This window comes from Aedes aegypti, chromosome 2 (assembly GCF_002204515.2).
Source record: "Aedes aegypti strain LVP_AGWG chromosome 2, AaegL5.0 Primary Assembly, whole genome shotgun sequence".
Taxonomy (NCBI): Eukaryota; Metazoa; Arthropoda; class Insecta; order Diptera; family Culicidae; genus Aedes; species Aedes aegypti.
In genome coordinates this window covers 36,230,001-36,244,719 of record NC_035108.1, presented here as the reverse complement: position 1 = coordinate 36,244,719, position 14,719 = coordinate 36,230,001, and the positions used below count along the sequence as shown (strand labels likewise).

Here is a 14,719-nt window from a genome sequence, read left to right as displayed (position 1 = left end):
TCAGCTTAGTGTTATTATGAGCACTTTCACAATTATTAACTGAAAGCTTTCTTCGCAAGTTACCATTTTCGCATTCGCATATCGTTTGGCAGGTACGATGATACTCTATGCCCAGGGAAGTCCAGGAAGTTTCCATTACGAAAAGATCATCGACCGACAAGGGATCGAAATCAGACACCTTCAGCATGGCTTTGCGTAGTAGCTGCGGACTCTAACCACTCGGTTTAGGAAGGTTCCTATCGTCACATGCAATCGCACATTAAAAATTCAGGATTTCTACCATAATTCCAGGATTCCTGTCAAAATGGTGGGATTCTCTTTGAAATCTTAGGATTTCCTCCTAAGTCCTAGTATTCTTTTAATATGTAAAAACTATGCTTTTATCAGTACATTTTTATTTTGTACCATCAAAAAATTTTATAAGAAAAAAAACTTTGCCAAGAACATCATACTCTACATTTTATCCGTTTCAATGTTATTCAAGTTATATAATAAATAGATTAAGGAGTTCTGTATATTCCTCCCTATCACTCAAATCATGAATGTTCTTCATAAACTCCGCATGATAAGGGCATTTAATAAAAATCAATTGTAATTTTCCAAATACAATATCAATCAAACTTAATCAATAACACTGCGAAACATTATTTTGTCACAATCACCAAAATACCGCTTTTTACTTGATTAACAATTGCTGAATCCATTACCGTTTACAAAAATACCATAGCATATTTTGTTTTTGAGATATTGGCTTTTGAAAATGCGTTATTCAACGATTTCAATCAACTTGCTTGCAAGCCTACCTGCTTGTATGGCGATTTATGTTCCTAATCACCCACAGGATTCAAACTTTATGTGTTAAACAATACTTACTTAGACAACCAGAAGTCGGATAACAATTTACGTAAAAAGTCGTTTACTTGTGCGAATCACATCACACCCGCACAACATAGTGAATAAAATAGTTTGATTGATGAATTTCCTCGCATAGAACGCTATTTTCTGGTTTTATCAGTGCATTTTGTTTCGTTCCGTATAAACGTACAACGGAAGTCGAATCAATCCGTAGCAGCAGTTGTTCAACTTTGTTATCATAAACTAAGTTGCATAAGGTTACAGATTAATTCGTAATAAAATCTGTACACTCGCATTGTATGTCAATTTTAATCATATAAATTATGCACATATATCGCCTCCACTTTTATACGTATTAGGCCTTTTGGCGAATCTTTGCACATCCCGCATAAAATGGAACCATACCGGTACTATTACCCAAACTATCCACAACCACTTATGACAATATCTAAACAGTACCACACAACATCCAAATTAACAATAAACGAACAGTACCGCAAACCGTTTTAACAGTCTGGGAAATGGTAATTGGACAAATAACAATGTGGGGAATAGGCGGTTAAGTTATGTGACCATATCAAAATGGCGAATTCCTCGAACAAAATTTTTCGAAGACTGTTTGCCGAACTGTGCATATATTGTACATTCTTTGCCAAATCCACTGTATGGCTAACAGTTTACAAACAATTAAACCATAACATTTTAATGAAAAGGAATAATGTATGTGTAATTGTTGGTTTATTGTTCTTTGTTGTATTTGAACCATACACTGGGTTATCCAGATACATTTATACCATTAGAGAATTTGCTATTAAAATATTGTAGATGAGACATTGAAACAAGTAATGTGTTGAAAAACTCACTTCAAATAAAAAAAAAATGAGTATATTTAATTCCATATTCGAGAATGTATGACTTTAAGTGACACTTTTTTAAGGTTGAAGAAAATTTAGACTACACATAGTACTTATTTCATTGTGCGTTATAAATTAATTGCTCAACACACTTTTATTTTATTCCCCGAAATATAAACACTATAAATACACCAAAACTCTTGACAATCAGAAGTTTGTCTGTCCAGTAGCTTCACGCCGTCCTTGCACAAAATAAAACACTTCGTGTAAGTATCCATCCTGAAGCTGCAAACCGAATGATCCCTGGTTGCGGAGACTGAAATGTATCACTTATCGATCCTTTTCCAGTTTCCATTCGAATTTGTAGCTTACCTAGGCGGCGAATGGAACTGTCCATATTTCGGTATTTTATCCTGTCGAGTCGTCTATGCAGATTTGTAGACGGAAACGTTGTTTATATCGTTCCGTGGCGGCTGCTTTGGATGTTTTGCCGGTTGATTTTCCAGCTGCTTTCTTGTTCAGCGGCAGCATCTCGAACCCTTTGGAAAAGGAAATTTAGTCACACTGTACATCGATTTGGAACAGGTTACTTACCAGCAGCAATCCTGGATCCGGTACCGGATGATGCGAATAATGCCATAGATTTGGTCGCACAAAACTAGCAGCAACTGGAGATGAAAATTTTGTGGCCGTCGCACCAAGGAGATTTTGTTTTTGTTTTTGGCAGACTTAGGAACACGCTAAAAAAAACACCACGCAGGTGTAGTTTTTAAATTTCGAAAACATAATTTTTTAAACACCTTTACTGGACAAGATTGACAAAACAATGTTTGTGTTTATTTCACATGTTTTCCACAGTAAAAAAAACAATAATAAAGAATTGTTTACTTATTATGCACTTGCTCGGTCAAGTTATTTGGAAAAATCATTCAATACGTTTATACACCACTAATTGATTTTTTGTAAGCGTGTATGATAAACGTTGCTCGTAACGGTTTCCTGTTATGTATTCAATTGGTAATATATGGTAAAAAAATACATGTGTAAGTGATTTGCGTGAGAAGAAGCGCAAACAATTCGGCAAATGGTGGCCTTATAGCTCCACCGTTTCTCACTAGTCTTAACCCCTATATAATTCAACCGTTTCCGTCCATTTTGACATAACGTCGCCATTTGATATAGATTACTCAAACCATTTTTAACAATCCAAAGCTTTGAATTTATTATTGTCCAACATGAAAGCTACTGTTTGTGAAACATTGACCTTAACAGATACAAGAAAATTACTGTTTCGAATGTACGACAAACTGTGTTTTTCTATGCGGGATATAAGCATCGCATAATGCAAAAGGTGGTTTCGTTATATGTACATTCTGGTTGTCTGGGTTATCAACAAAGTTCATAGTACTTTCGATGCTTAAAAGTTAGTGTTTGATGATTAGGAAATGTATTGTATGTTGCCTTAGAGGAAACGGCGAACTTTGTATGAAAACTGCAGGATGGCTTTAATCGATATTAAATCGTGCGATTCAAAACAAACTCTATTCAACATGAAAATTTAAGTCATCAGAAGGATTCAGAAACCCCAATTATACTATAGATACATGATTTGATCCTTGAGAGACGCAAGAAGTAATTTTTGTTATGCTGCGTTATTTTTCGGACCAATTCAAGGATTTGGCTAAGACAAGACGTGCCAGGTCAAAGTACAACAACGAAACCAATTTAAGGTGACCATCTCCTGAAGATTCAAAATCAGGACATTTTGTAATTTTCACAATTTTCCTGTGTTCCATTTTGTCTCAAATTCTGAACATGGCTCATATTCGGAACGGCAGCGATTACTATGATTATTTCAATTTCTAATATTGAGGAATTGTAATATACGATCTCAAGAAACTTCTAATAAGCAGTATGAGCATTAGTATAAGTATATATTAGTGCTAGGTATCTGACAAGTATTTTCTCAAGGTCATTATTTGAAATCTTGTAAAAATCACGGTAGGAACCCTCTTTGTCAGACTGTCGCTTAAAATAACATCAAACATCTCGTCAGGAATCCTTTAAGGATCTACCGAGCTCTCTAAACATCCATTTATTTATTAAGTCCAGAAAATACTGCAACAATCTCGCCAGCAATTCACCAATGTTTGTCAAAGAAATTAGCTCTGATCAAGATCTCACTAGGAAATTACTAAGTATGTCAAAAACGGCCTAAGAAAATTATTTTTGATTTGCTAGAATTAAAAAAAAAATATATTGGAAATCCGCTTAGTCTTTTCGGAGATTTATTAAAGATTACGCAAGAAAATGACGCTTGGATTCTTTGAACCATGGTTTCACAAATCAAAAAATCATTCTAGAAGTTTCACAAAGAAATTTCCGTTGGATTTCCAATGAGAACTCTTGATAATTCGCTAGTTATTTCGCACGAAATTCATAAAGAGTCCTAAAAAAAACAATCAACATTTTAGGGAGAAATCTGGCAAAGATCTTAACTGGAAACCAACAGTTTTTTCAACACTATTCTGAGAGACGGATCGTTAAGGATCTTTCCAGAAACTCATAGAGTGCGAATTGTTACACACTTAAATTATTTTACGGATTCCTGTAAAATCTCAACAGCTGAACAGTTCGGTGAAATAATTTAACGGAGTACGGTAAATTTCTACAGTATTCCGTAAAAAATCACCGGAATCCGTAAAATTTCGACGGAATTACGGTGTTTTATTTCACCGAACTGTTCAGCTGTTGAGATAACGGTGAAATTCACCATATGAGCTTAGTGTGTAGGCGATCCAGTTTTAATTTCGTAGTTTCGGCCATGGTTTTTACAAATTTTAACTCTACTGAAAGATCAACCAAACGGTCGCAATGATAAGTTGCAAATTGTGCTTTTCGAGAACATCTTCAATGATGACTAGAGTGTCCATTTCCCGACTATTTTGCACGTCCCGGGATTCGGGATAAAAATCTAAATCCCGGGATCCCAGAATTTCTCAATTTTTCAATAAAACTTGTATTTTGGTTGAAACGGAGGTGCAGATTGAACAATACAGTGTGTGTGTGTTTTTTTTCAATGCAATTAAACAATAATGTAACTTTCCAATATGATATCTAAATAATAACAAATCACATTTCAAATATGAATTTCTGAGTCAGCTGAATATTGAATCACCCTGAGAAGTTTAGCATCACCTCAAAACAGGTAAATTCACATTGCTATATCTCGAGATTCTTACGACCTGCAAAGAAGCGATCTTCAGTAAAGTTGTTCAGGGGATCAAGGACATCCGAAAAGCAAATAGTTTGGCTCGCAATTTTGTCGATACGTGGCCTAGTGAGCATGTTGTGCATGTAAAATTGAGCATTTTAAGCTAGCTCTAGCGTGTGACCCGAACTTTCTATCTCATCTGGCTCAAAAAAGTAGATTTTGTATCATAAAATTAATTAAATATGCGTGCTAGTGCCACCTAGTTAGGAACCAAACGGTTTGCTATTCGGATGTCCTTTACTTTCTGAACAACTTTGCCGAAGACCCGAACTTTCTATCTCTTGTGGCTTACAAGCTAGAGCTAGTTTGAAGTGCTCACTAGCGCCACGTAGCGGCAAAATCGCGAACAGAACTATTAGATTTTCGGATGTCCTTGATCCCCTGAATAACTTTGCGGAAGATCGTTTCTTTGCAAGTCGTAAGGATCTCGAGAATAGCAATGTGAATTTACCTGTTTTGAGGTGATGCTAAACTTTTGGGGGAGGAGTGATTCAATATTCAGTTGAGTGTTGCAATACTTTTATTAGTGAGTCCGTATTTATGACGGGTAGTGTATAGATCCGGCACGGTAAATGGCTGGGCATGGCGTACCATTGGTACCTCGCGTACCTACAGGAAATAATAGACCCCATTGAGTGGTCCTTAGCCTCTTGCCAAGCAACTCCTACCTCCTCGTGGTACTGGCCGGGGTACGAGTAACCTTGGGGAAGATCGGGTAACCAACCCCCGGTGGGAAATTTGGTCGTATGCTGACAGGGAAGGGGGGGTTTGCTTTTGCTCTTGCTTCTGCAAACCTTAAGCGTCTGTACTCCATGTAAGGAGCGGCTCACAACAGCGCCTGTTGCCCATGTCAGGGGCGGCTGATCAACGTCCGAGTGCCAGAGAAGGACTCTAAGCTAAACTGCGCACAATGGCCTTCCGAACATTTAGGGGGAATGGTCCTCCGGAAATCTAGGGGGTTGGTGTCAGGCCCTGCAAGCCAACCGTAAAAACACATCAGCACAGGAACGTCAACGAGAGAACACGGACCGGAACAATCGGCAAAGACCACAACGACGAAAATGGACTAGCGATTGGAAACTCGGTACGTGGAACTGCAAATCTCTCAACTTCATCGGAAGCACACGCATACTCTCCGATGTACTGAAGATCCGCGGTTTCGACATCGTAGCGCTGCAGGAGGTGTGCTGGACAGGTTCGATGGTGCAAACGTTTAGAGATAATCATACCATCTACCAGAGCTGCGGCAACACACGTGAGCTGGGAACAGCTTTTATAGCCGATCAACAAAAGAATGTGCAAGTTGAGGCTCAAAGGCCGGTTCTGCAACTCCCGCATTATGAACGTGTATAGCCCTCACTCCGGAAGCACTGATGATGACAAGGACGCATTTTACGCGCAGCTTGAACGCGAGTACGACCGCTGCCCAAGCCACAACGTCAAGATCATCATAGGAGATTTGAACGCTCAGGTTGGCCAGGAGGATGAGTTTAGACCGACGATTGGAAAGTTCAGCGCCCACCGGCTGACGAACGAGAACGGCCTACGACGCCGCCTCCAAGAACATGACCATTCGCAGCACCTATTTCCAGCACAGCCTCCCGTATTGATACACCTGGAGATCACCACTGCAGACGGAATCACAAATCGACCACGTTTTGATCGAGGGACGGCACTTCTCCGATATTGCCGACGTCAGAACCTATCGTGGCGCTAACATTGACTCTGACCACTATCTAGTGGTGGTGAAACTGCGCCAAAAACTATCCGTCATCAACAATGTACGGTATCGACGCCCGCCTCGGTATAACCTAGCGCAACTGGCCCAACCGAACGTCTCTGCCGCATACGGGCAGCAATCTACCTGCAAAATTTGCAGGTAGATGTTGGAGGAGAAGGATGCAGCACGGGCTGCAATGCTGCAGCAAGGAACGCGCAAAACGTGGAGCGATATAAAAGAAAACAAAAGCAGCAAACCCGCCTATTCCGGGACAAAAAGCGCCGCCTGGTAGAAACGGAATGTGAAGAAATGGAACAGCTGCATCGTTCACAAGAAAAGGCTTCGTGCCGCGAGCCGAAATGTGTAGGGATAAGGACGGAAGCATCTTGACGGACGAACGTGAGGTTATTGAAAGGTGGAAGCAGCACTACGATGAACACCTGAATTTCACGGAGAACACAGGCGCCGAGGGTCACGAGAGCGGAGGAAGTGACTACGTCAGCAGGGCGGATGAAGCCCCCACATTGAGGGCAGTTAAGGATGCCATCAACCAGCTCAAGAATAACAAGGCCGCTGGTAAGGATGGTATTGGAGCTGAATTCATCAAAATGGGCCCGGAGAGGTTAGCCGCCTGCCTGCACCGGCTGATTGTCAGAATCTGGGAAACGGTACAGCTGCCGGAGGAGTGGAAGCAAGAGGTCATATGCCCCATCTACAAGAAGGGCGACAAACTGGAATGTGGAAACTATCGTGCGATCACTATCCTGAATGCCGCCTACAAAGTGCTATCCCAGATTATCTTCCGTCGTCTATCACCAATAACAAATAAGTTTGAGAGAAGTTATCAAGCTGGTTTCATCAACGGCCGCTCGACAACGGACCAAATCTTCACTGTACGGCAAATCCTCCAGAAATGCCGTGAATACCAAGTCCCAACGCATCACCTGTTCATCGATTTCAAAGCGGCATATGATTGCATCGACCGCGAAGAGCTATGGAAAATCATGGACGAGTACAGCTTTCTTGGGAAGCGCACAAGACTAATAAGAGCAACGATGGACGGTGTGCAGAATAGCGTGAAGATTACGGACGAACATTCCAGTTCGTTCGAGTCCCGACGGGGACTTCGATAGGGTGATGGATTTTCGTGCCTGCTGTTCAACATCGCGCTAGAAGGTGTCATGCGGAGAGCCGGCAACAACCGAGTTACGATTTTTCCGAGTTAGATCCAGCCAATTTCGCGGATGATATGAATATTGTCGGCAGAACATTTGGAACGGTGGCAGATCTGTACACCCGCCTAAAACGTGAAGCGACAAAAGTCGGCCTGGTGGTGAATGCGTCAAAAACAAAGTACATGCTGATAGGCGGAACCGAGCGCGACATAGCCCGCCTGGGAAGCAGTGTTACGATAGACGGGGATACTTTTGAGGTGGTTCACGAGTTCGTCTACCTCGGATCCATGTTAACGGCTGATAACAACGTTAGTCGTGAAATACAGAGACGCATCATCAGTGGAAGTCGCGCCTACTATGGGCTCCAGGAGAAGCTCCGATCGAGAAAGATTCACCCCAGCATCAAATGTACCATGTACAAAACGCTTATAAGACCGGTGGTCCTCTATGGACATGAAGCATGGACCATGCTGGAAGAGGACCTGCAAGCACTTGAAGTGTTCGAACGAAGGGGGCTTAGGACGATCTTTGGCGGAGTGCAGGAGAACGGTGTGTGGTGGCGGAGAATGAACCACGAGCTCGCTAGGCTCTACGGCGAACCCAGTATCCAGAAGTTTGCGAAAGCCGGAATGGTGAGCTGGGCAGGGCATGTTGCAAGACTACCGGACAACAATCCTGCAAAGATGGTGTTCGCGTCGAATCCGGTTGGCACGAGAAGGCGGGGAGCACAGCGAGCGAGGTGGCTTGATCAGGTGCAGCAAGATCTGGAGAACGTGGGCCAAAATCGAAGTTGGAGAGACACAACTATAGACCGAGTAAATTGGCGTAACATCGTTAACGAGGTTTTATCAAATTAATTGATGTAACACTAAGTAAATAAATAATAGTGTATAGATCCAGTAGACTGTTATAATTATTATGTCATTTTATACCGATAGGTTAATTCAATGAAAAATTACCGTTTAAATGGTCACATATTTTTACATGTTTATTGCTTGAATAACGTTTCTCCTATTTTTTTAACTTTAAGGCATTGGAGGGTACATGCATTGGGAGAACTGTTGCATCAAGTTCATCGTGATATCCTGGACATTGTACTTGACCAACTCTCCGCACAGCTGGTTGCGATACATGGCGTCATATTGGTAGAATTGCAGCAGGCTCGAAGCCATGTACAGTTCCATGTTGATGTTGTTGATCTCCATGTAGATGTTGTTGAAGTACTGCAAGAGAAACAGGTGATTGGTTAATTGGGATATGGTTATTGAATGATCAATATTACCTCATTGATACAGTTGGTGGAGGTTGTAGCGCAGATTTTCAATTGTTTGGTCAGAGAAACGAAATCACTCTTCACCAAATTCAAGATCTCTTGCAGAGGAGCAACGACAGTGGGGACCGTATCCACTTCGGTCTGCAGGCATGTTCCGAACTTAGCCAACTGGTCGGGGACACTGGTAACAACGCTAGCATACTGAACTGCACAGGCTTCCGAATTTTGTTGGTAGGCGTAGGAGTTGAGCAAGTTGTTGTAGTTTTGCATCATCTGGTCCATGGTTTGTTGCAGTTCGTAGTTCAAATGGGACAAGTCGTTGCCAATGGCCGAGTTGACCTGCTGTTCACCGTAGTAGAACTGCCGAGAGAACCACTCCAAGTTGTACATCACGTTAACCATGCTGGGCTGAGTGGCGCCGTACGAATCGTTCAGTGATTTGTAGGTGGCGTTCACGTATTCTGCAAGGCTGTCGAGTTTCGGAATCACTTTGTTGCGGGCGTTGTTGAGGTTCTTGTAGAAAGCGTTCATAACGGTTCCAATGCTTTTCAGGGACGCTGAAATCGAGTTCAGGCCTTGCGATCCGATTGAGATGGAGGTGTACATGGTGAAGACACCTCCGCTGAGGAAGCCCAGCACACAAACTACGGTCAACCAAAGCTTCATTGTTGCGTTCGCTGATCTGCAGTGGAGATACTAGAAACACCTAATGGGGAATAATATTGAAAGATTGCGATGCCATGAGTATTTAAAGCAAGTTGGTGAACAATGCGATTTATTGAAGGAGGTTTTCCCGCGTTGGCAGATAGTGAATGACGCAAATTTGTAAGGATACTGAAGAATTTGCATTTGTTATTACAGGTGTCGTCCGTTTTAAGTGCTTTATTGGGATATGCCATTTTGGAACAAAGATATTTTGTATTATTTGAACGAAGGGGAATCCCATTCACGACCGGACGTGTTGTTGAAGAACAAAGATGTTTTCTATTCAATATCAATTCGAATCAATTGCGCTGTATTTTGGAGCATTTGAATTGGTTTCTCAGAAGTTCTATAAAAATGCCATATAAAATCAAAAACGCTAGGAATTTGACATTAATATGCAAATAAAAATCCAGATAAAAAATATTGCAGTATTATTGGATATGATAAAGCAACCCGAGTAGGAGAAAATTTCTGCAGAATACAGTACCTAAATATAGTATAATACTAAAATATGGTATGCATAGATATGTGCTAGTTATTTGTACCTGCTCGGGATCCAAAACGCTTATTTCTATAAGTTTTGGTGTATATTCTGATGTGAGATGATGTGGTGATGAGTGATTGGAGTCTACTAGTAAATTGCTGTATTATTTGATCAAGTGATCTTCTACCCTCAGCACCACCGTCAATAGCGCTATCAACGTTTCCAAGACCAGTCTAGCGGCAGCAATTCAGCAGTTGAACAACACGATCAACACCGCCGATCAGTCCGTTCATACAGCATGGACCCAATTCACCCAGAACGTGGCTGCTCTGTACACGACGTACTACAACCGCTTCCAGAACTACACTTCCACCGATTTGAGTGGCCTCAGTTATGCCATCGCCAATATGCAAAACAACCTGAGCCCTGCACAGCCAATTCAAGATTGGTCCACCACTCAGATTTTCACCGATGTGCAAGCAAGCGCTCTGCAGGTCGAGACTGCTCTTAATACAGCCGTTCAAACCATGAGCAACTCCTGTGCACCTCCCTGTGCCAACCCCACCAAGGTCGCCACCTGTACCACTAAATTCGGACCTAAGCTATCAGCTTCTCCGATCACTATCGATCGTCTGACTGACTGTGTGACCGCTGAACTGGCCCGCTACTCCGATATTGGTGCCAACATGGCTTCACAATACACCAACGTGCTGACCAGTGCTGTGAACTACCTCAAGGTGGTGGACGTATGCGACACTCCACCAGCGGATGTTCTGAACAACCCATCTGTGTATTACTCACCATCCATTCAATGCCTATCGAATGTAAGTGGTCTTACCTACTTCAGTTTTCCCGCCTTACATAAGCTAATTTAAAATATGTTTTATTTTCATACAACAGTACATCCAAAGAATCAGCAGCATGCCACTCAACGTCTACACAGTCGACAGCATGCGTTATCCCCAGACGTACTTGGTGCAACAACGGGTACAACGCTGTGCCAAGCTGGTTGAACTGGACATCAAGGATCGCATCACCAAGGTGGTGGAAAGCTTCCAGAACTGCTTGTAAACCGAAAGGCGTGGCAATCAGCAGGTGACAGAATGATTTGAATTTCGAAAAGTCGTTGAACCGTTAACTTAATGTGAGCGACGTGGTGATTTTTTCGAAAGGCTAATAAAATTATTATTTGTAGTAAATTTTACACCCATAACTTTTTTCCATCGAACGCGAACAATTGGCGCCGGAAGCTTTTTGTAAGCATTGACTATAGGTAGTATTTATTCCTTAAATTTGTGATTAGTGTAGTCAGACATGCAGGTGCTTCGATTTCCTCGCATAAAGTTTTGCAACTGTATTATTGGAAATTTTATGGAAGTGTGTTGAAAGCAGGTAGATTTTGGGGAAGGGCGCAGTGTGCACTGCAATATAGGGGTTTATTCACAAATTTCATATCGCTGAAGGGGGTTGGTGGGTGTCCTCATAATGTTACAACTCATACAAAATTCAAAAAATATTCATACAAAAAAAGTTACATAGTAAAACATATGCGCTAGTGTCTATGCACGAAAAATTGCTAAAAGGTAACGTGAAAAATATTTGTATGGAGAAAAGCATCTAACAAATTATTTCTCAGGGGCCTTACTTAGCCGAGTGGTTAGAGTCCGCGGCTACAAAGCAAAGCCATGCTGAAAGTATCTGAGTTCAATTGCTGGTCAGTCCAGGATCTTTTCGTAATGGAAATTTTCTTGACTTCCCTGGGCATAGATACCTGCCACACGATATTTGAATGCGAAAATGGCAACTTTGGAAAAGAAGGTAGTTCTAAAGTAATTACTGACGATCATAATCAGCTATTGGTTTGTTGGAGATAAGAGATAAAAGAAAGTACTGAACAATATCTTGTTAAGATATTATCAGATCAAAACAATATCTGACACATTTTTTGATTGACCAACAAATCAATACAAAAAAATAATGCATATTAACCTTCCAGTCGTCGTGCGGTCGATCGAGTGCAAGAATTTGATGGCACAGGTCGGGCATCTGGAGAACTCGTGGAAATGTTATTAAGGATGAAATGATTGTCCAATAAGGACAGCCGGCTTTTAAAGCCAATGAGTCAGACATCTTCTCATTTAACGGCGAGATTGTTGAAATATATTTCAATGGCTGCTGATGTGAATACTCCGCTACTACTTGAATATGGAATACTACAACATCACGACATGTGCACGACAAGTGTTGGTTTGAATCCTACATAACAACAGCGCGACCAAAACTTATTGAAAGTTTGTGTTAACTATAGAGCTCATAGTTAACATCAGTTGGGAAATGCATCAGCTAAATGTCAGAAAATCTCATTAAGAATTTATATTAATGGGGACAATGTACCTGAAAAGAAAACTAATCGACTTCCTCGATGCGTGGGAAATTCTTGCAAGAAATGGTCAAGAAAATCATATTTATTTAATCACAATACGTAGTTGACAAGACATAAAAAACAACAATAGGATATCGTGAAAGGGGTAAAACAAATTTGTCAGAACATCATCATATCTAGAGGGATTCGCGATAAGGGCCTATCTGACAAATCAACAACAATGAGAAAATAAGCAATGAGATTCCCAGATGAGGGGCCCAGATAGCCGTAGCGGTAAACGCGCAGCTATTCAGCAAGACCAAGCTGAGGGTCGTGGATTGAAATCCCACCGGTCGAGGATCTTTTCGGGTTGGAAATTTTCTCGACTTCCCATGGCATAAAGTATCTTCATACCTGCCACACGATATACACATGCAAAAATGGTCGTTGGCATAGTAAGCTCTCAGTTAATAACTGTGGAAGTGCTCATAAGAACACTGAGAAGCTGAGAAGCAGGCTCTGTCCCAGTGGGGACGTAACGCCAGAAAGAAGAAGAAGCAATAAGATTATACCAATGTAGATTCCTTGCACTTTATCATGTTGTTCTAGCATATGAGGGATTCCACGGAGGCATGCAAGTCGATTCTGAACGACCATTTCAAAAATATCTGAAACTTTGCACAGTTTTTCAGTTCCATCTAAATCGTCATTTTCCGATATCAAATCTTCAAGTTGAGTCACGGCTAACTTTTCAAAAGGGTGTATGTGAAAATGGTTCAAAAATATTCAAAAAGCTGCACAGCAAAAACGGTTCGTTCGATTGTTAGACAACTAAAGAAACAAAGTTAGCCAACTAAATAAAGATTCCAAAAAAAAATACACACAGTAAAAAAAAAATTTTTTTTGCATTAAAAAACATAATTTTTGTCACAAAAACTCAAATATCTCAAAACCCTATCGGAATACCAACGTAATTTTTTGAGGGAAAACGGTCCATTATATTAGCTATCTACCATAAAAATTTGGTGATGGTAAGCCAATAAACAAAAAAGTTATGACATTTCAAATATTTCAGTGAATTTTTTTTTTTCATTGTTAATTTTTTTTAGGACCGCAGTTTGTTGCTGAATTTTTTGTTAAGGGTACCACATGAGGTTAACAAGTTGTTTTCATGATATTTTATTTAATTATTCATAACTATTATAGCATCTATTTGAAAGTTAGACGCGATCCAGTGTTGTGATCTAAAGTCTTGATAGTGTCATATTTTTTATTGTACGTAACTGAAGAAAAATTCTCTCAATAGTGTTGAAACCTTTTGATAAAAGAAACCTATAAGAAATCTAATATTGAAGACAAAAGCTACAAAAAAAGTTTTCTATACAGGTATACGACTAGTTTACCTGCAAAAAGTTTACCTCGTAGAGAACAAGGCGGGTCTATACCCAGGTGATCTAGTATACGTAAAGCAGGTCGGTTTTCTCGGCGCTGGTTTTCTCCACAAAGTTAAAATCTGATTACACCTGGGTATAGACCCGCCTTGGTAGAGAATAGACTTTGTTAATCATATTTGGGAGAAAGCGAGTAACTTCAACAACATCAAAAACATGATAGGTACATACCATGAACATACTCACGAAAAAGCTAAAAATATACTACCACTATGGTTATAAAAGATTTAATTGTAAAATTTTTCTTCAGTCAAGCAAACGACACCAAACTAGTCAGTAAAAACTTAAAAGTGATTTTGTTTATTAAAATCTAACGAGCAACATGAGTAGTCGCTTTCTCAACTGTTGCAGGCCGTTTGCAGAAAAAAGTGTTCGAAAGAGCTACGAAATCTCACCGAAAGCACCATAGATAAACTGAAAGCGGCTGGTTATGCTCCAATGTCTACATTGAATACAAATTTACGCATTTGTACGTCCTGCCGTTTAAACGTTGACAAACGGGCAATCTGTACATCATCGGTGGATCAGGTTGCAGGAAGTTCGAAAACAACAACAACTGAGGAATT

At 40.6% G+C, this 14,719-nt stretch overlaps 2 protein-coding genes and 1 long non-coding RNA gene across 4 annotated transcripts; 1 reads left to right on the top strand and 2 right to left on the bottom strand.

The window, feature by feature from the left end:
- Window positions 1-1,822: 1,822 nt before the first annotated feature.
- Window positions 1,823-2,571, bottom strand: LOC110676723. Of its 2 annotated transcripts, XR_002500655.1 has the most exons (3): window positions 2,304-2,469; window positions 2,082-2,248; window positions 1,823-2,025 (listed from the first exon to the last, which is right to left on the bottom strand). It is a non-coding gene; the product is annotated as an uncharacterized LOC110676723 (long non-coding RNA). The 2 variants fall into 2 exon arrangements; XR_002500654.1 differs by having other exon boundaries at window positions 1,823-2,248; window positions 2,304-2,571.
- A 6,268-nt stretch (window positions 2,572-8,839) lies between these two features.
- On the bottom strand, window positions 8,840-9,881 carry LOC5563942. The gene is made up of 2 exons (XM_001648207.2): window positions 9,161-9,881; window positions 8,840-9,101 (listed from the first exon to the last, which is right to left on the bottom strand). The coding sequence occupies exons 1-2, from the start codon at window positions 9,815-9,817 to the stop codon at window positions 8,904-8,906; spliced, it is 855 nt and encodes a 284-aa protein (XP_001648257.1). The 5' UTR covers window positions 9,818-9,881; the 3' UTR covers window positions 8,840-8,903.
- Window positions 9,882-10,522: 641 nt separating this feature from the next.
- LOC110675455 lies at window positions 10,523-11,544 on the top strand. The gene is made up of 2 exons (XM_021840542.1): window positions 10,523-11,164; window positions 11,241-11,544. Exons 1-2 carry the CDS (start codon window positions 10,748-10,750, stop codon window positions 11,409-11,411), a joined length of 588 nt encoding a protein of 195 aa, XP_021696234.1. The 5' UTR covers window positions 10,523-10,747; the 3' UTR covers window positions 11,412-11,544.
- Window positions 11,545-14,719: the final 3,175 nt, after the last annotated feature.